Source organism: Manacus vitellinus, unplaced genomic scaffold (genome assembly GCF_001715985.3).
Source record: "Manacus vitellinus isolate BGI_N305 unplaced genomic scaffold, ASM171598v3 scaffold_31_pilon, whole genome shotgun sequence".
Taxonomy (NCBI): Eukaryota; Metazoa; Chordata; class Aves; order Passeriformes; family Pipridae; genus Manacus; species Manacus vitellinus.
The window spans coordinates 7,706,560-7,733,952 of record NW_021940379.1 but is presented as its reverse complement, the minus strand read 5'-3'; the positions used below and the strand labels follow the sequence as shown (position 1 = coordinate 7,733,952).

Genomic DNA, 27,393 nt, shown 5'->3' with positions numbered 1-27,393 from the left:
CTTGCACTACATTATCCAGCTCTCGCCGCAGAGTTATTTTGCCCCCCCCAATGTTTGCTCTTTACAATGGCACGATGAATGGGAATTTTGCCTAAGGTACAAGCCTAAGACACAGCCACAACTGAAGGTCACAGAACAGCAAGTTTCAGCACTCAGCCACAAGAAATGGTCTCTTGTGCCGCTGCAGCCCCGACTCCAAACACGCTCCCAACGCCCCTGGGCTTTGTGTGTTTGGGAACGGGGGAAAACTGAGCTCTGGTTTCAGCAGGGCACTGGGGCACGTTCAATCTGCTGTCTCACAGCACTTCAGTGAGCATTTAAACTGGTGCAGAGGAGACCCAGGTACACAACCAGACTTTAGCCTTACTGGGTCATCCTGCTGAGCAGAGGGAAGAAGAGTGCTGCCTTGAGAGGTGACAACATCACCTTTTGTACCTCCACTCCACCCTTTTTGTGCTGTTTATCTGCACTGGGCAGGACGGATTTGAAAGGCAACCACCGGGCAGAAGGAAGGCAAAAAGGAGGCAGGGCAGGGAGGGAGGAGAAAGTTTGAGAGCACAGCCCAGAACGAATCCAATGAACACTGGGGCTTACAGGCCTGTGTGAAATGTTTTCAAGCACTGCTACTGTACTGAATATATTCACCAGCTGAACAGCCAAGAGCTATTGTTGGAAACTGTAAGACTGCCCAGGCAAGAACTGTACTTCTTCCTGCCTCCTTTGCATCCAAGGCAATGCAAACTGGCAGCACTGACAAATCAATTCAACACTGGTGATCACAGAGACTTGCTGAGAAGATGGGATATAATAACTTTTGAAACTAATAAGATGGCTTAAAAACATCCTCTTTTTTGCACTGGACCACATTAAAATCAGGCAGCACAGATGGACTTGCACCTGCTTCCAGATGAAAGTGGTGGCTAGTGCAGTGCTATTCTTAATATGAATTAACTTTTAATACAGATCTGCCTTAGTTCTAATTGACTTTACAGTACCACTAAAAATAACTATCATCTAGCTGGCAGGCATACTTCTCCCCTTCCCCATGCCTCAGGATGGGCTCTCTGTCTTATGGATTCTAAAATATAACACTTGCAGTAAATACAGGCAACCACTAAATGCACACCACCCTATATATAACACTGGGTAGGTTTTGAGGGGAAGAGCCACAGATTTGTCCTCAAAGGCAGCCTGTCTCATGGAGAAAACCACCAAGGAGAGATTGGCAGCTTCCAGCCCAGGGCCAGCAGCACGGGCAGAGCAGAGGAGGTGTCAGAGATGCCGTCAGACAAAAACTGAGAGATGGGAAAAGGTGGCGTGGTGCAGGATCTTGAAAAGTAGGACAAGAAACTCCCACTTCACAGAAAAGGGGAACTAAAAATACAAGGATGGGAGGAAGACTTTTTTGGTGGGATATATGTCTTTTTATGGGGACAAGCTCAATAACCACAATACAAGAAATCCTACTTTCTTCAACTTCACCTTCAGCAGGTAGGGTGAGGTTATCTACAGATTTAAAGAGGGTAAAAGTGGCTGCAGTCACTCAGTAACCAGGATCTGAGAGTCCCTAATATACAGTGACATGTGTAACACACAGTGGTCACTTCAGCTACCTTTGTGGCAACTAACAAAAAGAACAGACACTTTAATATCTTTGTTAGTTACCAAAGGTTACTCTGCACTTTTATCCTTGCATGATACCTCAATTCAGTTTACATATGAATGGAATCCCTTTCAATTTTAGGCTAATGTTCTTTTATATTTATAATATTCAGGATAGCTACACATGCTTGATTACCTTTTAAACACTTTTCACGATTCCATTTAAAAATAAATGAATCCCATTTAATAGTGACTTGTCCCCATCTTCTAGTATTTATGGACAAGGACATATGGGGCTGATTTCCCTCATTATTAAGAAGCATGTCTGAGGCTTAAGCTATTTAAATTATTCATTGACAGCAACTGGGCTTCTTATACAAACTCCCACTTACACAAGGAGTCCCAGTGATAGACCAGTCAAGTGGGGAAAGATGGTTGAACAGATTTTGGGATGCTCTGAGCACTGCTGACTTTGATTAGGGTGAGGAGTACTTTTGAAAAATCGGGCCCCAACTCCACTAATAAATATAATTTAACTGGGACTTTCAACATGGTTGTTCTGAATGACTTTTTCTTCACAGGTCACCATGACTGAGGTTCTGAGTGGTCCAAATCACAAAGGCTGTAAGCATTTAAAATTCTGCTATAAAGAGACTTTCCAGCCCATCACAGACTACCCTCTGACCACCTCAGTGGTGGAAGACCTTGAGCCTGTCAGTGTGCTTCCAACCATGGAGTCAGAGTGAGAGAACAGGAATCATCCTTCATGGAAAAACAGTTGTGGTTACACTCTGCAACGTTTTATTTTTAATTAAAAAGACATGTTTCTTGCTCTCCTCAGAATGAGCCAAAGGAACATTTGCACTCATTTGCAGGTCATATCATATTGCACATATTGCACCTGATTTCACAGCTATCTAGGCAAATTACTATTTTTCTGCACAAGTAAATCATTATCGAGGTAACGGACAGTGAGCATCACCAACACCCAGAGGTTACAATCCATTTTAGGAAAACATGGTCTAGCTCTTGGAAAGGACACTTTCATATTTCAACTGTTTCTCTCTTCCTTCCCCAGCCCTAACTCCAAGCCCCAGCATGCCTCAGACTTTGTTCCTATATGTGATCTGGATGGTAAAGATTTTGTTTTGTTTCTGTTTCCCCTAAGAAAGGCAGAAAGGTTAGTAAGTCTTTAAACTCCCTGTTCTTAAGGCTGTTAATATTTCACATTGCCAGCAGGGAAAGGAATTAAAACTGCCAGTAGCTATCCAGATAGATTTTAAAATCCCCTTCCCTCCCCCTTCTCTCTGCCTCCCTCAGCTTCAGAGGATATTTTCCCCGCAAATTGGTTTTAAATTAAGGAAGGTGATGAAGGCAATGTGCCGTCTCAGCATTTTCCCAGGTGCACTTAATCTAATTTCATTAAGGAGATCAGGACAGATGATCGCTACAGTCGAAACATTAAGTCTGTCCATTTTTGTATAAAAAAACCATTAAGTCTGTCAAAGTGTCGGCGGGTGGGCTGTTTATTATTGGAGATGAAGGCGCGCTTTGCTTCCCCAATAAACTGTCAGGAGTAGTAAACCACAAATTGAGTCAGCTGCTGCCAAAGATTTGGGTAAAGATCTCCAACTAATTTTGACACAGGTGTGGGAAAGGCCAAGGAAAGGCTTGGAAACCAAGCCTTCTGTGTGTGTGTGTGAGATATTCCAACCTGACCATGGAGGAGTGGAAGTCTGGGCATCAGTGGATCTGATCAGGCAGAACTGCTGATGCCTCTGACACTCTGGACACAGCGTTGACAGGAGCTGAGCAGCAGCATGTGCTGCAGAGCCCAAGCTGCAGATTGACCTCTGCTTTAGCCTGCACTCATCCTGCCACGCTCATCATCTTGTCTTACGCAGACAAGAACTCGGAGAAGCTCCATCCAACCCCTGCTCCGTTCTGAACTCGTGCACAGCTCTGACTGAAATGTAAAATCACATTCCTCAGACAGTCACATGGATATCAAACAAAATTAGAGGAAACTCACCAAAATACAGAAACTTTGGAAGACCAAGAGCCGTGACAGAAATCAAGGGGAACTTTCAGATACTACAAAACCAAACGTGAGTCAGTTGCAAAGGAGAACATTTTCCTTCTCAAGAAAAACGCAGCTGGGTAAACTGCAGCTGGTAAACTACCATCATCTTGATGGTAAAATACCATCAAGAAATGTTAAAAAGTACAAAATACTAACTTGAATTAGACAGTCTTAAAGTACATACAGAGAAACTAATAATAATAAATATGGAATCAGAAGTGATATGCTAACTTGAATTTTGTGATGAGGGAAAACTGTTGTGTTTGCAGGTAATGTGCTATGGGGCTGCTCCGAGCATCAAGGGTGGGCAGAGCAGAGGAAGGTTCAATTCCCCATCCCAGGAGCAGCCAGAGCAGGAACAGAGCCCAGTCTGCTGGCAGAGGCTTCCACAGTGCAGCAGGGATCAAAAGGAAGATGTGGGAGAGGGGGCAGGAAGCCAGATCACAGCATGAAAAATGACTGGCTCACTCCTGGTCTACACCTGGAGCTGAGGGCTCACAGGTGACTGACAGACAAGGACTGTTCCTTGCTGCCTGGGAAGAACTGTGTGAGCCCACGTCTGTACTGCAGCCAGAGCTGGAACTGAGGGGTGATCCTGCAGGAAGGGGAGAGAGGCTTTTTTACAAACATATTTGTAAATATTTTAGCCTGTCTTGCTTGGAGTTTTCTCTGTAAAGCATTTCTGGGGGAAGCCAGGACTCCTGTCCCTGAGGCTGCACAGCAAAGGCTGGGCAGCACCAGCTGAAGCATCTCCTCACACAGGGTGCCATGACAAGCCCCTTACTGATCTGGCAGACAAAAGAAGCAGTTGTTAAGCAGCTGATAAGTGAAAACAGCAGCTGATAAGAGACAGAAGACTCACCTTGGCAACAGAACACCCATTTCAAGCATGATGCTTTCAGTAAGGGTGAATTCCCAAGCAAGGCCAGGCAGGCATCACTTCTAGTCTTTACTGCTGATAAAAATGTTGTTACTGCCTCTTACATATCTGGAAAGCTCCTGTGAAACCTTGTTTGGATTTTGTTGCATATGAGACCCAGAAGCAAGAACTGCTGGAAAGCTACAAAACCCAAAGCTGACTCATGGGCCATCCTTGAGCTGTATCCTTCACACCTGCACAGGGGACACAGTGCTGCACACTGTGCTCTTCTGCATTAACCTGGTAAACAATCCTGGAACACGTGAGAAACTCTGCAAGCCAAGAGGGCCTGCAACTGCAGCTGTTGGAGTAGGCATCCTCCAAAATTCTCATCTCGGCATCTTTACGGTTAATTATATAATTCGATTTAATTAATGGAATTGCCTAACTCAGCTGTCAATTCCTATCACCTGCCTACTCTGTTCTGTTCTTTCTGATCACCTTCCAAGGAGTTACTGCCATTGCCTTTAGATTTAAGGCTGTGTTATAATGGTGTTTCTTGATGTGGGCAGACAGCTGTACACGATTGCTCTCTTCCCTGATGCCTCAAGTCTTAAAAGTTTCTTCACAAGGTCCCTGGTAAGATAAGAAAATGCTGGATGAGGAACTGAGACAGGGAGATGTTAAACAATGGAGAAAGCAGAGAGTTAGGGACATGCTGACTGCCAGCAGCAGAACTGGAATTATCCTGCCATGCCCAAGAGCTCTCCATAAGATCTCTTCAGTTCTTTTATGCGAGTTAATGATGGATTTTTGTCAGCAAACTCGAAGGCTCTTCTCATTGTTTGCTCTGAAGTTTTTTTTTCTCTACATTTTCAAGAATGAATATGGGCACCACAGACTGTGATGACTCAGCTTTTTATATACAGAATAATGTATTTAAAATTTGAGGTTTTGTCTGGACAAGAAGAAAACACAAAATCTCAGTAGGAGGGGAGAACATTGGTGCTGAAGTTTTGACTCATTTTCTCAGCTGCACTTTTGCTTTATTTAAATACAAAGGTCAAGGAGGGCCATTATTATTAATATTATTTACTGGAGTTGCAGCTGAGAAGCACAACTTGGAAGGCTCTTCTCCCTCTGGAAGGGCTTCAACTGCCCCAAGTCTCAGTGGGAACCTTTGTGTCTGCTCCCTGCACATGGTGGGTGGAACGATGGAAGTTGAGGGCATGCCAAGTCTCTCTCCCATCTGGCATTTCCCAAAGAGCAACTGAGTGAACTGGGAATGCAGTGGGCTTAGAGGATGCTATTTTGCTGGTAAATCTGTTCATGGAGAACGATGAAATAACATAAATTCACTGAGTGGTGAATTTTTGTCTTCCTGTACTGGCAACAACGTTACATTTGCCTGCTTATAGCACCCAAATCTTTCGAGGGCTACAAGGTTATTTTAAATTCAATATTTTGATATTGTTTAAAAAGCAGATCTGTTCTTAATAACAACATGCAGCTTGTCTGTAAAACAGAGCCTTTCTTCCATTAGGAGAATTAACCATCTTTGCCCAGTTACTACTACATGGGAGTCAGCTTTCTCACTAGTTTTCACTCTGTATCACTGGGCTTTCAGTCTGTAAGAATTAAAGCTTAGAAGGAGCACTGCTGCTGTGCATGTGTGTGCATGCACATGTACATATGCAGCACTACTGAGTGATGCTAAGCCTGCAACACAGCCCAGGCACAGGGTTCCACAGCAGCATTCAGCACTGCTGAATGGACATCTTATGGTAAAAGGACCACTGAAATCCTGTCTGAGAACCCAGCTGGGAAGTAACTGGCAAATGGAGACTTCTCATTATTAGCCACAGCTGAAAACTGTCACAGACTGAAGTGTAATGCTAACAGAAGTGCAAATACTGCCATGTGAAAGCCCTCGGTTCAATTCCATGTTTGATCTTTCCCTTCTGCTGCAGCCAGTAAGAATCTGAATTTCTGGAAAAGTACCAAGTTTAATTTTTCAGAAAAAAGGACATTTGAATGATGGACAAAACCAGTTTGAGGACCTTGGCTTGGGTAGGGTTCAAACCCAGCAAATTACAGATTACCTGAAGTGGAAACTAAACTTCCAGCCTCATGGAAACAACAGACTTATCAGATAGAACCCACTTTTTCCATTGCTAGATAAAATGTAAGGAGCAGGGGAAGAGAAGCTTCCAGAAAAAGTGCTGGTGGGGGCTTTATCTTATTGCTGGGTCATCTCATACACAGAGTGACCATTCCTACTAGAGCAACTCCTAGACCTCTCTCCATTTAATTACATCCCTTTCTCCTGCTGCTTAAACTATGATTTTTCCTGTGGGATTGAGGATACCCTTTCAAGGTCAACACAGCTGAAACAGCAGTGACAGTTTCATCTCCCAGATCTTCCACACAGTTTATTCTTCTCATTGCTTCCACTCTTATCACCTCCATCTCTCACTCAAGCCCACAGTTCTCATCACTGTCTTTGACTTCCAACACTGTGATATTCAACCCATGTTTAAGTCCTGTATATCCTTGCTCTCTGTAACATAATGAGCATCCTCTGTTCATCCACACAACTAAGCTCTTGATCAAGCTCTCACTACTTCACCTTTCATCTACCATTTTAACCTTTCCCCTGGTGACAGCTGATGTACCTGTGTCCTTGTGCCAAGGAAAAGCTGCTGCAAGATCATTTTCCTGGTCTGTGGCTTTGCTTGCTACACAGCTTCCCACTTCCCAAATGCCAAACTGTCACTCTTCACGTTTTGACTCTTTCACAGCTTACCTCTTCTTCCCAACACTGACATTCAGCATTGCTGTAAACTTCCATCTCTCACTGGTCTGACTTGATCATCCCCTTGTTAAACTTTCAAATAAGCACCTCCTTACTACTTGCCACTGTGCCTTTTGCTGCAGAGAATAACCTCCCATTCACGGCCATAAAGCTCCCTGACTTGCCCTCTCAAATGCCTCCTAAAACCTAAACACCTACAAATCCCCCCTTCACCTTATTACCTGCAAAATCAAAGCTGGACAACAAGGAGGCTGCTGTTGTGCTGAGACACAGTTGCTGTTGACAGTGTCCCCCCATTTACCTGAGCCCCTTCCCTGTGATCTCCCCCTTGGGCCATGAGCTGTTCTACATCTGCACCACACGTGGCAGGATGGAACCCAGCCTGGGCTGGAGCAACCACAGCACCTCCTCCTCCCATCCATCCGGGGCTGAACTGCACCTCCTCTTGTGCTGCTGACACTTCAGGCACCTCCTGGGACTCAGCAATGAGCACAGCAAACTCCAGCACGGCAAGGCTGATTCACACTGCCCAAAGCAGGGCCTAACAAACTCACTGGGCTGCTGCAGAAAGTTGCGTGAAAACACTGATTTAGAAACCTGACCTCAAAACTTTTTGTTTCCATCTTGGATGTAACTTCACCTGTCTCTGAGGTTGCTTACTACAGCTAAAACACAAAGCACAAAACCAATACAGGGTAAATGCTGATTCAACTCAGAAATGCAGTTGTACATCTTTTGTACATCTTACTTAGCACCACATTAAGTGAAGAATGCTTGATACCCTGGTTTGGAGAGCTCGCTTACACTGCAGGGCCACGTAATTAAGCTGACAAGCCACAGTTTTGCACACAGCAGAGAGAAATCCAAGACTGAAAGAAGATGAACATGGAATTACTTTTAAAGAAAGAAATAGCCTTTTTTTTTTTTTAATGCAATCTTGAACACTGTTATTAAAAAAATGAGAGCAACGTTTTGGAGTAACGAGCAGAGATTACTCATTCCCTTGTTTTACACAAGTTGACTTTTGGCTTTCTGCAGAACACCATTTAACAGAGCACATTACCAAGCTGCTAGCCACTTTTCACAGTGATGCTAAAGCAGGTAAGAGACAATAAGTGGAACTGTTGATGGTTTATATTACTCTATTATGCTAATGTTCACTAAAGTATGCCATAAGCTCTCTCATTACATGTGTATAAACCAATTCTCTGTGGTGTTATTCCTGTGCTAAATGCTATAACTACATAAATCTTGAATTAATGGAGACTTTATAGTTCCTGAAAATGAAGGGTAATTGCTATCTGTTAATGCTGTTGTTGCTATTAAAGGAAGTATATATTTTCAGTAACAATGTTTATGGACCGTGAGCTTCACATCGCAGCTATTGCACAGAGCAGAGACACTGTAATACGACCATCAGACTGACTCCCTTTCTCTCCCTCTTCCCTCACAAAAAGCACAGTATTGTTTTCACAGCTTCGACAAACCACTCTACAACCCTCCTAACAGCTGCAGAGTCCAACCCAATGTCCTTCACTGAACATGCAGAACCAGGATTTGCATTTCCATCTCTCAGAACGCATGACTTGCTAAGTTTCTCGCTTGGTTAAATGGCTGGACAGCTCACTTTATTAGCCTGGGTATCTCAAACAGTTCTTTGAGAAGTGCGTGGTGACAGAATGATAGGTGTGAGAAAGTATCATCCCACTTACTTCCTTTGAGATTTCAGCAGTGATGCAGAAGTGAAAGGCTATACTTGGCCAGAGACAGTTCTCAGAAAGTAGATGGGATAGACAAGTCTCCAGCCTTGAGCTCCTCTTCTCTGATTATTAAAAACAGCAGTGCACTGGTTGGAAACACTCTCACAATCTGCTGTGGAACTGTACCTTGCACTAAAGTAATGGCTCCTTGGTTCTGAGACACTGTACGTGTGACTGACTATGCTCAATTACTTTCCTCCCCTGGAGTCCTGCACAACACTGCACAAGACAAAAACCCAAACCATCAGGAGTGTGTTTATATTTTACAATGCAGCGAGGGTAAAACCTCAATTTTACTCTAATGTCTGCGTTTGAAAACATTAAGAGCTCAATAGCCCATATACCTACGAACTAAATAAATAGTGGATAATTACTAGCACTGTACAGAGAGAGAAGTAGGAGGTGGAAAATTTCAGTTTTGCTTCTACCTCTGTTGCTGACTCAGTTTGTACTTGTACATGAACTTCTTTCTTTGTCTGCTTTCCTCGTGAGTTACACCCAGACGACAGTGATCCACTGTTTATGACTGACAAAAAATGTTATGCAAATCAGAAGCACATTAGTAATTCCTGCCCTGCCCTTCATTAGTGCCAGTGTGTGTAGGTGTACCTAGGAAAAGCTGCTCCTTGCTGACCAAGCAGGAAAGCAGGACTGTTCTGTAGCACTGGGAAATGCAGCCGACCCATCACGGAATTCGGGAGCCTGATGCTGGGCTGGGCAGGAGGGCGAATTCTCCACCTGGCTGCAATAGCCAGGGAGTGTTAACAGGAGAGACGTTTTGCCAACACATGGAAGGGGGAAAACGAGTGTAATCCCTCAGGATATCCACACCAGTATTTTTATAGCTCCTTGTTGCATCAGGCAGGTTAAGTTTTAGACAGACACTGGATGAGTTTCCAGAGGAGTGTAGTATGCCAGGTACCAACACAGCAAGTCAGGCTGCCCTTCTGTTCCCCAACTGGAAGGCAATGTTGCACTTACATTATTCCTATGAAAGGTTTGAAGCATCTTCACTTCAACCCTGGTGAGTTTACATGCACGTGCCCACGTCTTTGCTGACAGGAAAAGAAACCCCACTTAATTCCAGAGACCTATTTAATAGAACTGTGTCATGTCTCATGTCTCTACAGATCAGGCAAGAGATAGAAAGATGATGATCTTGCGCTGCTCTCCTTATGAAGAAAAGAAATGTTGTTATTAAGGCGGAGTCACCTTAAGGAGAAGGCAGCTGGGAAATACGTGAGCCTAGAAGGTCAAATTGCAGTTACAGATATGCAAAGAAATGCCATATTAATGGGAAGGAACACTATAACAGCCTTTCATTTGCTGTAAAGGACAGTAAGCTACCAGCCAAACACAATGCAGCTTCCTCTGAAGGTAACCTCAGATCCCACATTCTGAAAGCTAATCAATGTTGTTCAGATTTCAATTTCTTCTCTACAAGGTGAAGTCAAACCTAATCTAACAAACGTCAGTCTCAGATGTAATGCCGCTAGCTGGGTCTACCAGTGTAATTTAGATAATCATTAATAGCATAGCTGTATAATAAAACTACATGTCACTTACAACTTCATCTGAGGTTTGACTGGCAGATCTTTAAACAGTTTTCTAAGTGATTGCTTTTACTTTCTTTGATTGGGCAGTCTAGGAAATGTTTTAACCCCGTGGTATCTAAGCTTTTAGGGAATAATTTTTTACCCTCACCACCCCTGCTGTCAGCTCTGCTGCTGTGTAACCTTGTAAGAAACAAAACTCGGGGGGGTGGTTTCAGGGAGTGACTTTTTACATATATACACACATATATATATAAATTAAAACAGAATAATATAAAATAAAATATGTACAGTATCTTTCATTCAACACATATATTTAAATGTTTCTCTTCAATCAAGCCTTCATCTCAAAACACAGCTTTTGCCACATTCCAGGGACATTTAGTATATAATGGGATTTTTAAAAGAAGAAGTTGAAGAAACCTTAATGCTCCTAAACCTCTAACAATACTAACAGAAAGACTTAAGCAGAGGAAGCTTTTAGTGTAGTCTCCTGAACTCGTGGTAACCTCTGATGCAGGGCTGCAGCCGGGGGTGCTGCTGAGGAGACAGGGCTGCTGAAGTCAGCCTTCACTTCTGTAATGCTGATCCAGGAGAAGCCTCCACGCCACAGCTTCTCATGAATGAATGCAAGAAGTTGGACAGCCAAAATACAATAAAGGTTTGATGAAGATCTAACCTGAGACTGCCAAGTTTGATCTGCCACAAGAGAAGCTGGCAAGGAATACTCAAGTCTTTTATACATTTGATGCTCAAAAGCGTGGTGCAACTGGTGCCACGTTGTGGGACTTCTCTGTTTTCCTTGCAAAGGTGAAACAAGAAATCCCCATACACAAACACACGACTACAACCTTTCAGTGACCAACCTCTGTATTCAAAAGAAGGTCAGAAAAACCATTGCTCTGTGATAAATATGCATGCAACATGACAAAACGCTCCTTGACAGTTACCACACTGCCTTGGAGGGCAGGTACCAGTTGTCCCATCTTCTAAACTGGTTACAAAATTGACATCTTCAAAGGTTACTATAAATAAAATATGGGCTCCTGACAAGTTATCAGAGGAAACTTCCTCTGAAACAGCTCTAACACTGTGAGTCAAGACTCACCAAATACTCACATAATAATCAAGAAAGACTATTATGTTGACGGGGGTTTCTTTCCTGCAAACAAAAGCTACATCACAGAGTACCTGGTCCGATGTTTTCTCATTCAATTATGCATATTTTTAGATTTGACATGAAGACTGGAGGAAAAACGTTATTTTCAAATTCATTCTTATTTTGGCTACCAGGGAATTTCCGAGCATGTGAAAGAAGAAAATTCAGTCTTACCTTATCGTCTATATCGCTCTCGCTGTCACACTGTGGATTAGAGAGAGAAAAAAAGATTTTGAGAAACACCTTTATGTACAGGGATCTTTTGCATCATCCTCTTAAATCTTTAGGATAGCTGTTTATGATGTTCACAGTTCAATGAAACACACTTCTGATATGTGCAGTAATGCCTTTTACATTGCTGGCATAAACCAGACAAAGCCAGATTCTCTCTTATACAAATTTATGGTGTACTCTTACATGGATGGGAGAAAGTGAGCTTTAAACAAAAAAGACAATCAGTGCTGCATTATAACAACCACCGTAACATGAATACCACAACAAAAAGCATGCCATTTTATCATCCCAAATTGTGGAATATATAGTAACAGTTTTGCATTGCTTCACCTTGATAAGCACTTTGTCATCTAACAAGGAAACTGTGAAACTGGCAATCAATTTCTAATTTAATGAGTGGTACCAAGAATAGTAATTAAAATACATCATAAATTCTGGTACATTTTTTAGTTTGAATGAGATCACGATCCCAGGAGGAAGTGTTTACTCAGAGACTTTTGGAGTGTAATCTCTTACAGGCTCTGAAAATGAAATGCTCTATTTTCACAGCTCAAATGATGGAGAGATAACTTGAGCACTGAACGTTTCAGGACATGCACATCTCACTGGCTGGAGCTCAGAAAGATTTACAATTGGGAACAAAAATAAATCTCTCGGTGTCTGTTGACAGAAAGGGGCCAGGGTGTTTTGTAGCCTTGGTGCCCAAGAGGAATTGTCTCCTTCAGCTCATGGGGATGGCCCGGGTGGGTGTCCATAACTGGCAGCACCCTACTGAGTTCCCTGGGTCAACATGAGGGAACTCTGCAAGCCAGCAGGGACGAGCTCTGAGTGTGGAAATGGTCCATAAGATGCACATGCTTTGGTATCATGAATGTAAAAGAAGAAATGGATCTGTTGGGTCATTTTGTCCAGACCTTCCTCATGGAGCAGGGAAGGGAAATCTTTCCTGTCACATCCTTTTACCCTAAAGTCACATAGCAGAATTTTTCAGCTGTTACATTGCTAGTTTTCTGCTGATTTTTGAGAGAATATTTAATCTCTTCTTCTTTTATTTGGCACATGAAATGATTGACCCCAAATACTTGAGAAACCTTTTACTCTTAAACTCTCTGAAACACAGTGAGCACATGAAGAGCCTCACTCAATACAGCAGAGGGGTCTCCCACAGTGACTTTGCAGTGAAAACTGCTCAGCTGGCTCCTTATTCCCATTTAATTGCAGTGAAAATGCCTGATTTAACGAACTTGTTTTTCTACAGTCTTGACTAGGTAGATCTCTTTTTCCTTCAAAATGAAACCATATTACACCACCCCACCTGATCCACAGCATGTTTTTCTCAGAGCAATCCAACTGTTTAGTAGGATGTGCACAGATTTAATTGTATGTGTGACCATTCTGGGGAAAAAAAGGACCTAAAGAAAAACGGAAGGAATAACAGGAAGGCAGGACACTGCTCTCCAGGGGCCAGGAGCTGTGGGTGGGCAAATCCTATAGGAATACCCAGTGTTAATGCCAGCAAACTGCATGAAGTCCCAGCCAATTCCTTTGTAGTAGACAAGAACATTAGATAGCCATGTCTTTAGTAGACACCTTCCCACAAGCCGTTTGTGCCTTTTTTGGAGACTTTTATTCTGTGGCTGAACTTTATGAAAATTATTACAAGGAAACGCAGTTTCTGTTTTTCACGACCAAATGTGAAATCAGTCCTGATAAATCACCACTGTGTGCTGACTTCCCCAAACCCGTGTCACGCAACCCCAAACAATGAAAAGTCTCTGCTCTGGGCCTGGAACGGGACTAATTGTCCATCCCACCGAGACATGCTGGAACAGGTTTGCTGGGCAAAGGCTGCCCCAGTACCTGCTGCATTTGTGCTTGCTCAAGACAGCGATAATTCAGGCTGACAAAGCAACACATTCATCACAACCAAGGTGGGGGGTGGGGGAAGATGCAGTCACAGCAGTCCACTTCTTATTTACAGGCTCCTGAGAAGCACTGGTTGACTCGAGGGAGGCCTTTCACCTCCACCCCGAGGGGCTCCAATCAAGCTCTAATGCTACAGGGACTGTGCAGTCCCCCAAACCACCACAGCGGAGTGGGTCACACAGACCTTCTATTTTACCCTTCAAACCTGGCCTGTGAAAAAGTATCCTATGTCACAATTTTAGTCTCATTCAACGTGCACACTCATATTTTAGAGGCAGAGGATTTTGATGACGTGATTCGACTGGCATGGTTCAGACTAAAGCATGTCACAACGGAATTACACCTATCATAAGGGTGGCATAAAAATAAGTTAGTGCACTCAGCCAAGAGTTCCTTAAAATTGTATGCCCAGGCAATATCGATACAAATTTTAATTCTTACAGGGTCTTAAAAAATGATACACTGCTATAAAGTAACCAAATAAATTAAAACTCAGAAATCTGTTGACTAGAAAACATTCAAAATTATCATTAAAACTCAGACACTTTTGCCTATGAATCCTGGTTTAATAAAACCTCAGTATCGTAAACATTAATAAATTTCGCCTAAATATATTTTGACAGCAGATGTAAACAATTTTTTTTGAACTTCAGTAACTGTTACTATTCAAACACAAGTTAGTGTTTTAGCCCTCCTCTCTGTTTTTTTAACAAAACTTGTCTTCCTATTTCTTACTGCATTATGATATTTAAAAAAAGAAAGAGGTCAGGCTTTTTATTGTTGAAAACAGATATGACCTCCAAAATTTAAATGCCTATAATGAGTATAAAACCCTATTACAGATGGTTTGCATTACTAAAAGGTGCAGAATTGCTTTATTTAGATGCCTAATTTTGCTTTGTACCAATATGCAACTTTGTCTCATGTAGATAAGTGAAAGTTGCAAAAAGCCAGTGAACCATCAAATCCACAGCTAAATTTTATAAACAGACACGCGAATGAAGCAAACATCTGCTCTCTGAGGATACATTTTCCCCCATTCAGGATCTGTAAAGACTTCATAATTAATTGCTTTTAAAATGGAAGAGACGGCAAAGAATTTTGTTTCATTTTAGCTTACATCTTCTTTACTTTAATCATGATTGCATCAGTCTTGCAACTGCAGAAGCCAGCGGGGCTGTGGATGCGGATCCACACGTGGACACAGAGCCCTCCACGCAGCTGGGACTGCAAGATGGGTGCTTCAAACACTGCATTTGTGACAGAGAGTTGCCTGACTTCGTGTTTGCCTTATGAAAGCAATTCCTCTCCCACCTCTCCAGCCGTGTAGGGTCACCCACACACACACACTGACCCTATATTGATTCCTACCGTGCGGCCTTAAACCACCAAAACACCACATCTCAACCCACGTCAGAATGAAATCCCAAACTGACCCCAAGCTGCTAAGCAGTCTGTGTGATGGGAGATCATGGGGGAAGAATTAACCCACCGATATTTATAAAATCTGGACTTCGGCTTAACATACACGAAAATGGAAAGCTCAAGATTCATGGCTACCAACCCACCTACTCCTGAAGGAAATACAGCCAAGCTTCGGTGGAAAAGGCCCCACGTTTCGGAATTCCCGTAGGTTTTCTTCTTTTCACGTTAAAGAAACAGCCTCCCACATTCTCATCGAGAAACAGGAACCCACAGGCTGCTGAACAAGCAACAGCACCGAAAAACTGACGACAGCAAAACCAAACCTGCCCTGACAGACCTGTGAAAAGCAGAACCACCGCTGACCCCTTCCCTTCCCTTCGCTGGGGGTGTGTGCGAGCCAAACCCCACGGCTGCAGTGGGCTGGGTGGGCTCTGTGGTCACGGCCTTCAGCCTCCTCCTCCTCCTCGCCTCCATCGCCCGCCCCGGCACAGCCCCGGCCCAGCGCAGAGACACTGAGGAGGCTGTGTGGCATCACAGGGATGCTGAAATGAATAATGAAGTCACAGGAGAAACTTCAGTTTGTCCACAGAGGATTTAATATGTCTTAAGAGCCAACGTGCGAGGAGGAGGAGGAGGAGGAGGAGGCCAAGGCGCTCCCTGCGAAGGCCGAGGCCACCACCCGGCAGGGCCTCACCTCCCACGCAGCTGTTGTTGAGGGACAAAAGCCCTCGTCAAAACAAAAAAAAAAGTTAAAGAAATTGTGGAGAATGGCAACTGTTGAAAGCAACGGGGGCTCATTGAAAGACAAAAGCTTCAATTACCTGGATTTTTCTAAAGGCCTGTTAACACTCCTGGTCTATAAGCGGGACTGTAAACACGCATTGTGCTGGGTTCATAAAGGCTCCTAAAGGGATTATTCACTGGGTTGTGCCAATTGCCTCTCAATTCCACCAAGAATGTTTGCAAAGCCGACCCCTAATTGTGCTCCTTTTTGGAAACAATTTCTTGCAGTGACAGATTCCAGTCAGAAGAAAGCCTCCCACGAGGTTGGTTCGGCAGAGACAACACATAACTCAGGTAGAACTGGCTCCATGTACTGCAAAAAGGCCTCTTTCCTCTGTCCTCCTCCTTGCTTTGCCCTGTATAGGAGGATGACACAACTCCTGCAGGGTGACCCAGCGCCACAAAGCCTCTGCTGAACTTCCATGGGTTCACCAGGGCAGGACACAATCTGGGGGCTGGTGCTGATGGACCGTGCTCCAGGCTGAGGGTTCAGGCTCTGGATGGCACAGGGAGCAGAGCAGTAAGAAAATCTGGTGCTTTCCTAATCTTCACCTCAGCAACTGCAGCACCTCCACCATCTCCTCCATTCCACCTGCTCCCTTACTGCACTCTAAAGACCGGAGGAATCACAGGCAGAGCTCCCACATGTGTAGACCACGCCCTGTGGCTTCTGATTCTTTTTGATGCTGAGGTGGAATCTCACTTTTCAAGACCCCCCCCCCTCCATCATGGCTTTCCCACCAGGCAAGGAGTTCTGATTCATTCCATCACCTTCTTGTACAAACCACCTCAACAGGGGCAAAGATGGATTTATGGCTACTGCTAAACAGGCCACAGCATATTTGGCAAAGGACATTCTCTTACCATTACGCTGGCACTGGGCTCCTTGCAAGTTGTATTAAAACTGTTTGTATTGTGATTCTGGTTGTTTTCTGTTGAGTTTAAGAACCATGAAAACATCCTTCAACTTTTCTTACCCCTGGTGTTTTAACTTCCAGATCATCCAGTTTTTCTTCACATCATAAAAGCGCTACATTGATTTATGTGAAATCAGATAGTCATATAAACTGTCTCACGCCAGGAATAAGAGCTCCAAGAAACAAACTCAAAACCAACTCAGCTCTCATAAGACTTCAACAAGATTGGCAACACTTAGGTGTTACATCATAGAAACACTGTTATTTCAAATGGAGCCACTTCCTCCAAGCCTTTGAGAACTGCACAGAAGTCACCTCAGCTTATCAACATCAACTTGGTTATCTCCTTTTTCACCCAAACCCAGCAGTTTACGATTCAGGTTGTGCCTACACAGCCTCAAGGCTTTGGGCCCCATTGTGCCAGACACTGTACAGCACAGGAGCTACAGGTTCCTGCCCAGACAGCTGACAGAAAGGCTTGTTTTTTCCTCTGCACAAACACACATACCTACAGATATTATTTACATTATGATTAAGCAGTGGGTGATAGACATCTAAGCTAGTCATGTGAAGAAACAGATCCCAGCCTGGAGGGACATGTAATCTAACCAGTCTACCTGCAACTACAAATGTCTGGGGAAGCGCAAGGCTGAGGGAAGAGGAGGCAAAAATATTAAATACACAGTCTATAATAGTACCATGCAAGAGGGCAGGGTAGAATATATATGTAAAAAGTTGCATAGAATATATGAACAGTGAAGATACCTACGGAGCTTGCACACCCACTCACAGCCCCAGAGGGTGGCCATGTTACCGCTACCTGATTATTTCCAACCATAGTTAGTTACTGAATTTTCTTTTAATAGCGAGGCTCTGGGAAGAATGAGGCTTAAATCCCAGGTTGTCAATGTCTCTTTTAAAGGAAGAAGTAAAATCAAGCCTATTTTTAAGAGCCCTCCCCTCTCCATGCCCTCTGAGCTCACTTCCCGGGAGCAGCTCTCGGTGCAGCGTGTAGGGATGCGCTCGTGTGTGCAGGGGGAGGGTGTTGTTTCCTATTAAGTCTGGCATCAGATTCATGTCTGCAGGGGCTTGCTTAAGATGATAGGAAGAGAGAGTTTTATCATGAGCCAGACTGACAGAAAAGCTTGCTAATGGGACTTGAGGCATACACAGGAAAGAAAGTGCCAAAACATTAAGCTACCGCCAAGTGTCAGAGGGCCACTGATTTATTGCAGCAATTTTGCCACTGTGTCCTTTATAAGGTCCCACAAGTCCTTCCTCCTGGCAAGAAGCTGTGAGCTGCTGCAGCTCGGGGAGAAGTTTAGATCCAGAGCACAGAAAGTGTCCAAGCGAAAGGCGGGGGCCGGGGGGAGGACGGAAATCGAATGTTGACTTGAACTTGCCCCAGGCAGCAGAGTCCTCTTAGCTCCACTGCCTCCCTGACAGCTTGATGAAATGAGTCAGGGCCTCCCCATGGCTAGACCAGCTCAGGCTTCCAAGTGCCGGGGTAGAGCTGTAAGAAACAGATTGAGCCTCAGGGCAGCAATTTTTTTTTTTCCCTTTCTCTCCTCAGCATTTGGCTGGGGGAAGGGGGAGGTTATGAGCACTACAGATGTATAGGCTGAGCCTTTGTCTGCGGAGGGGGAGGGCGAGGGGGAGAGAGAAGAACAGCAAGAGAGTATTAGCTATGGCAGCCAAGAATAGCCCTGAGCACTATAACTAATTTCGAGGGGCAGTGATGCATTGTACTGGCTATGTGCTGTTTGGTCTGAGGGGGCCCCTGTTGTGAAGCAGCAATCAAGAGGACATTTTGTTAAGTGACCAACAGCTGTCATCTGCAAGCCCAGAGTGGGGAAGGAGGGAGCAAGGGGAAGGGAAAAGGGAAAAGAAAAAAAAAGAGCATTTGTCCCTTGGAGGCAGAGCACATTAATCCACCAATCTGCCACAGCTTTAACTCTAAACGTGCTCGGTGCCTCCGAAGAGTGGAGCTTCACTCCAGCAGCCACCCGGAGAGATGGGTTCCTCTCGCCCTGCTCCAGCCTGGCGGATGCAGGGAGCTTCCCCACCTCTGCGGGTCGAGAAACCGACGCTAAAAATACTGTTTAAGTCTCTTTTCATTCCATAAAATTGAGTTGATCTGCTGCAGCTTAGGGTCAATCCCTCAAGGACTGTTTTTTCCCCCCTTCCCTTTTCCTTAGCACTCATAAATTAATCAGGAAGACCCTGACTAAGTCATTTCATGCTGTACAACATAAAAGAAAGTCCCCTGATGATCCATGCAAGGATCTATTAAAAGCGGGAGGAGGGAGGGAGGAAGGGTTAGGGAAGAAGGAGAAAAGGGAGGGGGGGGGGAAGGAAAAAAATCTCAACCTTTTTGATATTTTAGGATAAAAGCTGGAGGACTTTGTTACGAATTCTAGCCAACATCAAAACACCTTAAATAATTCAAAGAACATGTTAAAGGGAAGAAACTGAATGTTGCTCTGATGTTCAGTTGATGCAACGCAGAATATTACCCAAAACAGCACAGCCTGTTAAGGGAGACAGCAGCCTTGAGCATTTCAGTTCTTTAGAAAAATGTCAGAACCTGTAAAAATCATAATTTCCAGCAACTTTTTTTTTTTTTTTTTGCATGATATAAACTCAGCGAGACTGAAATGTAGGTTTCTGACAAGCTGTTAACAAGACAACTTTAGAAATCTGTCTGGAGCTCTCAGGGAGATGGGCTGCCATTTCACTGCTTCGAAGAAGTTCATGACATGACAAGCAAAAATCAGGGAACAGAGACCTAAAAACCACGGTGTAATTTTCATTTGCTTCTGTCGTGAAAGAATTCAAGCAGAAATATTAGAAGGCTGCACAACTAAAAAAGCCAGCAACTGGAAAATCATTGCTGTGGTTTGACAAGCACATCTTTTATGCTGAAAACGGTTTCTTTATTATTATACCTATATACAGGAAAGCACTTTTGGAGAAAAAAGGATAATCACAAATTATTCCTTGAGATCTACAAAGTAAGATCTACAGCTGCCTACTTACAAACCAAGTCTAAAAATGACCTCGTTCAAGGGAGAGAGTGACCAACCCATCTTGGAAAAGCTGTAAGAGCCACCAGATTTCTCTTGGTTTCCCACATCCCTGCCCTTCCCCCCCATAGGAAAGGTAGAAATATCTTTCCATAATGCAGTCTTTTACTGGAGTTTCCACAGATGAGAATTGCTATGTAAGTGTTTAATTCATTAGAAACTAAAAAGCCAGCATCCAATGCCATCGACACAGCAATGTCTGTCCCACGTTCAGGAGAGGCTTTCTGGCTGGTGTACCATGCTATACCTCCTACTTTAGGCTTTAATATACCAGTAGAACTCTTTGCCATAATTTTTGGATGATTTAATGATGCCTTTTCCAGAATCAATTCTCCTCTGTCGTTAGAAAAAAGTAGATCAATAGATCTATCTATCTATCTATCTATTTATCTATCTATCTATCTATCTACCTACCTATCTCCATATATCTCTTTCAATATATAGTCTCTCTTCCTCTCTCTCTCACTATTTGGACTCATTATAAGTATTTAATGGTAGGTTGATGAAGGTGTCTTGAAGTCAATTTACTGACTGTGATTGACTTGTTACATCTACGTTTGGAGAATCTTGGCACTCTTGGGACAAATGCTCTGGGAAACCCAACACACAATCTCATGCTTAATTTCAGCCCATATTTGCCTAGAAAGAGAGAGACTGGACAATGCAGGAGGTCACTGTCCCAAGTAATGCCTATGATTACACCGAGGGTGATGTGAATTATGGACCACACTTAGCCCAGCATTTGCAAGGACCACACGAACAATGAACTGAAGCTTTTCCACCTCATTTCTATTTTGAATTGTTTCCCCCTGGCTCCGGGGGTGACATCCCCTGGGGTAATTGAAAGGCCAGTGCAGGTAGAGCTGAATGGCTGACACTGCATTTCACCCAGTTACAGAACAGAGGAGACTGACAAGAAAAGAGGTGCAGCCTGCTTCTCTTCTGAAGTGCTCACAAGTTCTTTTCACTCTTCCCTCGCTTGGGCATTGTGTCACCTGTCACTCATTTTCTTTTCATTAGACAGACACTCCTGGAGACATTACAGCTTCAGTGCTGTAGATGGGTTTTCACTCAGGAACCAGAGAAACACCCATTACTTTCTAATTCTGTAGTTTGAAGTTATGACTAATGCCATTTGCTTGCAAGTGCCACCTTGCCTTGCTGCCTCCCCTTGACCACGAGCCTTCTGGCTTGGAGTTCCCTGCCCCAGCTGCTTTGGTCCCTCATGCTCTCCTGGGGAAAGCAGAAACCAAGAGCGAATTTGCAGTGACTCACTGCACAGAGTAACTCTAATTTTGTTTAATGCAAGGATGCCTAGACGATATGCCCAACAGAAGAAAAATGGCTCAAAGCCATTATTTACAACAGTGAGAGGCTGCTGCAGTTTGGAGAGGGGGTTATAAGCTTTCTCTAAAATTAAGGAGGAGTTTAGGACTTAATATGGATATAGTCAAAAGCCACTTTAGGCATAATGATCTGTCTGGTAATTCCCCATTTACTATAAACATCAGCTTTCTTTTTCTATTTGGACTGCAAATCTAGTCCATTACTATGCCATGCCCACGTCACTACAGAGTCACCAAAAGGTCCTGGACCAGTACAGAATAACAGAATTTGTTAAAGAACCCCTGCTCCAAGGGAAAGCATTTAGTTATCCTCAGCTCTAACCCCATGGTATGTGACTCTGACTGGAAGTTTCATTTACATATTTGTTTAGTAGAGAACATGCATGGCTGTCTTCCCTCAGTGCAGAACCATTATTAGCTGCAGGAAGCTATCAGGGGGGATTTCAGCACAGAACTCAGGAGCAAAGGCATTTCTTAATACCTCCCTATCCTGCTTAATAACAGCCACCCTCTGGAATGAGGGTGATGGATTTCTGGTTATGAAACTTGCTGTGGTTTCTTACAGCTGATTCACATGAATGTGTATTTTATTCCATTTATACAGTTCATTTTTAAAATATGTATTTACACACACACAATTCTTCTCATGCTGCCAAATTCCTTTCTCCTTACTTCTCCCTGTAAGTCCAAGTGGTGCAGTGACACAAGAACCAGGCTGGGCTGACCAGCTACACACCTTGGAACACACCTCTGTGATGCTATGTGGAATATTTCAGCACACTGTTCAATTAGGAACTTTGGACGTGGAAAACAATCTAAAGCACCTACTGTGTTCTCCACATATATTAATTCAGTAAAGAGAAGTACAGTTAATTCTTCATTTAATGATTATTGGAAGGTTATGTGAATTGGCTGCTTTGTTTTGTTGAATGCCTTTAGCCACTAAAAGTCCCTGTTGCTGTCAGGAGTGAGATTTACAACACTTATATATAATTAATATAATAATTAATGTTATTTAATTCCACTGCTATTTAACTCTTAGGAAGGTTTATATTGTTGTGGCTAAAAAATATGAAGCTTGCCATAACTACCATTAATGTTTGCATTATTGAACATTAAAATTGAAATCTGGTAAAATATTCAGCACAGGAATTGAGACAGCTATAGAAGACCTATTCCTTCAAGGAAACTCAGAGCATGTGCTTGCAGATTTCAACCAGTGCTTTTAAAATAAACCTTAAGGGATGGATGCCCCACTTGCCACAGGCAAGATACCCTGGAACAAAGAAATTCACCAAGAGAGAAATAAAAAAGATTTAAAAAAATATTAAAACTAAAACCACCTCTGCAGCACCTCCGGCCCCCTGATCTCCAGTAGCTGTCATTAACATTAATACAATGCAAATTAAACCTTCTTTTTTCCCTTTCATGCCATTTAGATCTTAAAAATATTAAAGTGGGTAAGTCTTGGAAGTGAAGGACAAGTACTGCCTAGGGCATACATTTGGGTGTCTTCAACATAATCTAAGGAAAAAGCTAATCCAATAAGAAAATAACATAGTTGGTTATTCACTCTTACAGAATTATGCCCTGACAGAGCTAAACATGAAAGCTTCAAGACCTATGCCATTACCTGGAAAACAGTTCTTTGCACCACTAAATGACGAACCTTTAAACACCAAGCGATTTTAAAAACATATATTTCATATTTCAGGTGAAATTGTAAAGGCTCTGCGCTACCTCAGTACATCTGCTCCTCTCTTCCGACGCCCCTGGACACTCATTTGTTCTTGTCAGCGCCCAAAATGTCAATGATTGATGTCAATGTAATGACTTCCAAGATGGAGCCTCCCACCTCACTGCTCTGCTTTCACACTGCAAAGGTGCTCTGACCAGCACTGACCTCAGAGACTGTACAACAAGGGCTGGTTGTACATGTTGGAAGATGGGAATGTGAGTATCCTGAGCTAAACCACCCTGAAACTTTCTGAACAGGCCTGAGGAGATCTGCCTTTTGTTGTCACAACAGATTTTTTTATTAATTTGTATTTTTCTTCCAGGGCTGAGGAGGAAATGCTCAGCTCTGTGGATAGAAGTCATTTCTGAATAGAAGCTCCAACATGTCAAAGTGTTTCCTTGGCAGTGACGACCCCCTGTATGGCTAATCCAGACTGGAGCAATTAGAGAATAAAGGAAAGAGAAAACATCTCAACAGGAGGGGAAAGAAGGGAAAAAGAATAGAAGACTGAGAAGCAAAAATGGAAAAAACAACTTACTGCTCTGTGAACCAGTAATGAGATGGGGCTACAAACACTGTCTATTTGGGAATGACCTCTATCACCTTTTATTAGCACAATGAGAAAATAATAATTAGATGGAACAAACTATTATGCATTTATCATGGAGTGAGAATACAGTGAATTATACACTTTCTTTTCTAGGTTATGATGAACAAAGGTGATTGTGAACTGTTTGAAGAACTGGAAAATGGTTTGCCCAAACCCCTCTCGGTTTGTGTGCCTGGCACTGTGAAGCAGACTGGTTTTCCTGCTCCAAGGGGAGCTGTGGCACAGTCAGCCATTCTTTTTTCCCTCGGGATTTTTGCTGTGTCAGCTGTGATACACCAACCACCTCACGTGTGGTTTGCAGCCACACACAGCCATAAAATGCATAAAAGGCAGCTCATGATAATGCTATTATTAGTATGTGTCACCACTGCACACAGAATAACAACAGGGGTTTTCATGGACTGCAGAGTAATTAGGTGTCTTTAAATATGCTTTATTTAAAGTCTGTTCATGGAGCAAGTGAGGGGAGGTTCTTCCCAGCTTTTGTGCAAAGTACTTGCACAGGTAACTGAAGGCTCAAGAGCTTCTGGCCAGCTTTTAGCAGCACAAGTGGAGAATGAGAGGGTCTCATGCTAATCAATGTACATCAAAAAATATTCTTTTAAATTCACACCTAACATTTGTTTATGAAGCAGAAACAGCATTCAAAACAAACCACTGTGTTAGCTCAGCTGGCTAATGCAAAATTGCCACAGTTACGAAAACAAATCTTTGTTTTCAATTTTCAGTAAGCAGAGCTTTAGAAGAACAAGCTGCTCTTGAAAGCATAATAGTTTTTTCCCTAAAAAAGGAAAGAAAGAAATCCTTCCAAGCAACTGCACTTATGATACTTTCATGTCAAATGAATTATATTACTGAAAATAAATCTTTCTAAGATGCACAAGAGGGTTATCTGGCTCCAGTCAGACTTATGCATTACTGGTTTTATATGTTGTACTCTACTTGATTAATATAGGTAATCAAATTATATTGCCTTCCACTGTGCTCTCAAATTCAAGGCTATAATGTTTTCAATGACAAAGTTCATAGAGTTGTATAAAAATGTACCTCATGCTGTACCAGCCCTTTATTGCTGTAGTAAAACACCATTTTCAATTTAGTAATAAGTGATATAAACCAGAGTGTCTTGATTGGCAGGGTCGGATTCATTATGCGGTGCCCTACGACCCAGCACCGCTCCGGATGGAAACTTAGGGACAGAATCCACCACAACCTCAGAGCTTGATACTTGAGGGAATAAAATGATTCTTTTCTTTTGAGACTTTACTAAAGGAATGGCAAGAAACTGGACACAAACATGCACACCTATTACACACACACACACGGATGGAAGGAAGAAAGGGGCAGGAGGAGACTCATCACAGCACGATCCTACTCCATGCAGGTTCTCCTGCACTGGAGCCAATCCTATACTACTGCTTCCCACCTGGAATAGGAAATGAAATGGGAAGATAACAGAAGAAGAGGAAGCACGACACTCAGGATAGAAGCAAACACTGGAGAAGTATTTGTGGCTCTGTCACTGGCCTGACTTGTGACCAGAGGAAGCGATTCCGAGTGTTTAACTTGAGGTGCCTTAATGAAGTTGTGTTATCAAGTGCTCTTCACTTCATGAACATCAGGATTCTCTGAAGAGCTGTAAATGAGACTGTCAAAACCGGTAACATCTTAACTTTGCAGCTACCTTTGAATATGTAAATCCTAAACCTTCCATCTTTTCCCTTCCACGAATCAGGAATAATGTTTACCTTACTCATAAACCATTAAACCAACCAATCTGTGGGTTCTATAGAGATCAAGTATTCCAATGAGCCTTGTCATCACTATGAACACTATCTAGAAGAGCAAGAATTATAAAGCTATTTTCTGTTGAACTAAATGGCAGATATATTGTTAGCTGGTATTTTTTCTAAGCATGTACGTTGAGCAAATGATCTGATCAGGAAAGACAACTCTTGGACTCAGGAATTAATAATGTTATCTTAGTTTTGTTTCCTTGGCAACTTGACCTTTCATAATTTGCCCAAAGGCAAAATATGGGCAGCATATCCCTTTCAAATCATACCTCAATAATCTTGTGATTAAAAGCATCACCAGAATGTGGCCTTGCTGTAAGATGGAGAATTAACGACTCTCTACTAAATGATCCACTGATGTTGAATCTAATTTAAGTAGCCTTGCAAGAATATTTAACACTTAATGATAGGCTCTGTATTAGAGTAGGTTTAATCTAGGATGCAGCCACAGATGTCATAAGGAGGAATTAATCAGCATTGCTTCCACTAAAACAGAAATGCAAAATTGCTGAACAGAATGTATTAGAAACAGATTAAAGAACTGGGACTTAAACATAAAAGAAACAGAGCTGATGCCACCCTCAGAGAGCTAATTTTAAATACAGGAAAACTTAATTTGCCTTTAACTGTAGAATTGGGGTGTTTGAAGTTACTAAAGAGAAGCTTGCGTTATCAAGAAGGAAAGAAAGGCAGATAGTCTTTTCCCTCATCTATTAAAAATGAAAGTCCAACCCAAATATTAATGCCTGCCTCAAAATCCCAACAAAATGAAGCTATTGATGCTCTAGGGACCATTGCTGCATCCCACACGAAGCTCTGTACTCAATGAAGTGCTGTGGAAGTTTCATTGATTTGGAAAACTCCTGCCTAATTTAGATAAGTTACCTTTCAGAAAAGCACATCTTGGAAATAGAGAAATAGAGCCTATGGTTATTGAAATGCCTGCAGTTGGGGGAAAACAGGGAACATGGTATTTGCAGGTTCACTCTAAGCAGCCTACACTGAGAGAACTTGACCATCCAAAGGTTTGTGTAAAGATCTACATCACAATTAGTCCTTGTTGCTTCCTTCAGTTTATCTTCTCCCCTGTTCACTGAGCACCTCGTGCTGCCCAGCCTCTCTCATGAAGGAAGACATGGTTAGAGTATAAAGGCAGGAGAGCATTCCTACAGCACAGGGCATTGAATTCCAACCAGTAACTCACCTCCATTCTTGATCTGAAGATACTGAGTGTGAATCCCCTCGTATGATTCCTTGGAAGCACGTGTCATGCATTAAAGACTGCCTTCTTAAAATTTTTTAGTCATAGTTAATGCTCCTGGTAATGAGGAGGACAACCTCAGTTTAGCATGATGATATTTCTAGGAATGTGCTGAATACTCCAATGGTCTGATTCAACAAGTCCAACTCCTGATTTACTGTCACTGCTATTAAAAGGTGTTTGACTGAGTTGAGTGGCTCTTCCTTGAAAAATTACAGGACAATCTAGCTTTTGTCCCAGTTTTCATTGACAGCCTAATAGAACATACAAATCATCTTAGTGCTTGTTCCCAAATTAATGAAAAACTTATATAAAGCTTTGATCTTGATGGAAGAATCCATCAAGACTTCCCATTTGTCTCCCTAATTACTTGCTTTGATGCTCAGGGCTTGCAATCACTGCATAAGTTAATGTCCTGAGGTTGCCATAGCTACCACTCC

The 27,393-nt window shown here is 42.8% G+C and overlaps 1 protein-coding gene across 13 annotated transcripts in view; it reads right to left on the bottom strand.

Moving 5' to 3' along the window:
* Positions 1–27,393, bottom strand: part of FBRSL1 (fibrosin like 1) — a 370,905-nt gene that overhangs the window by 160,205 nt on the left and 183,307 nt on the right. For 12 of the 13 annotated variants that reach the window (XM_018076290.2, XM_018076280.2, XM_018076286.2 and 9 more), the window contains one exon: positions 12,006–12,035. In XM_018076290.2, the coding sequence (XP_017931779.1) occupies positions 12,006–12,035 (30 nt within the window). Of the gene's footprint in view, positions 1–12,005; positions 12,036–15,753; positions 15,966–27,393 lie in introns of those variants that run through there. The other variant, XM_025895494.2, reaches the window with a different exon arrangement.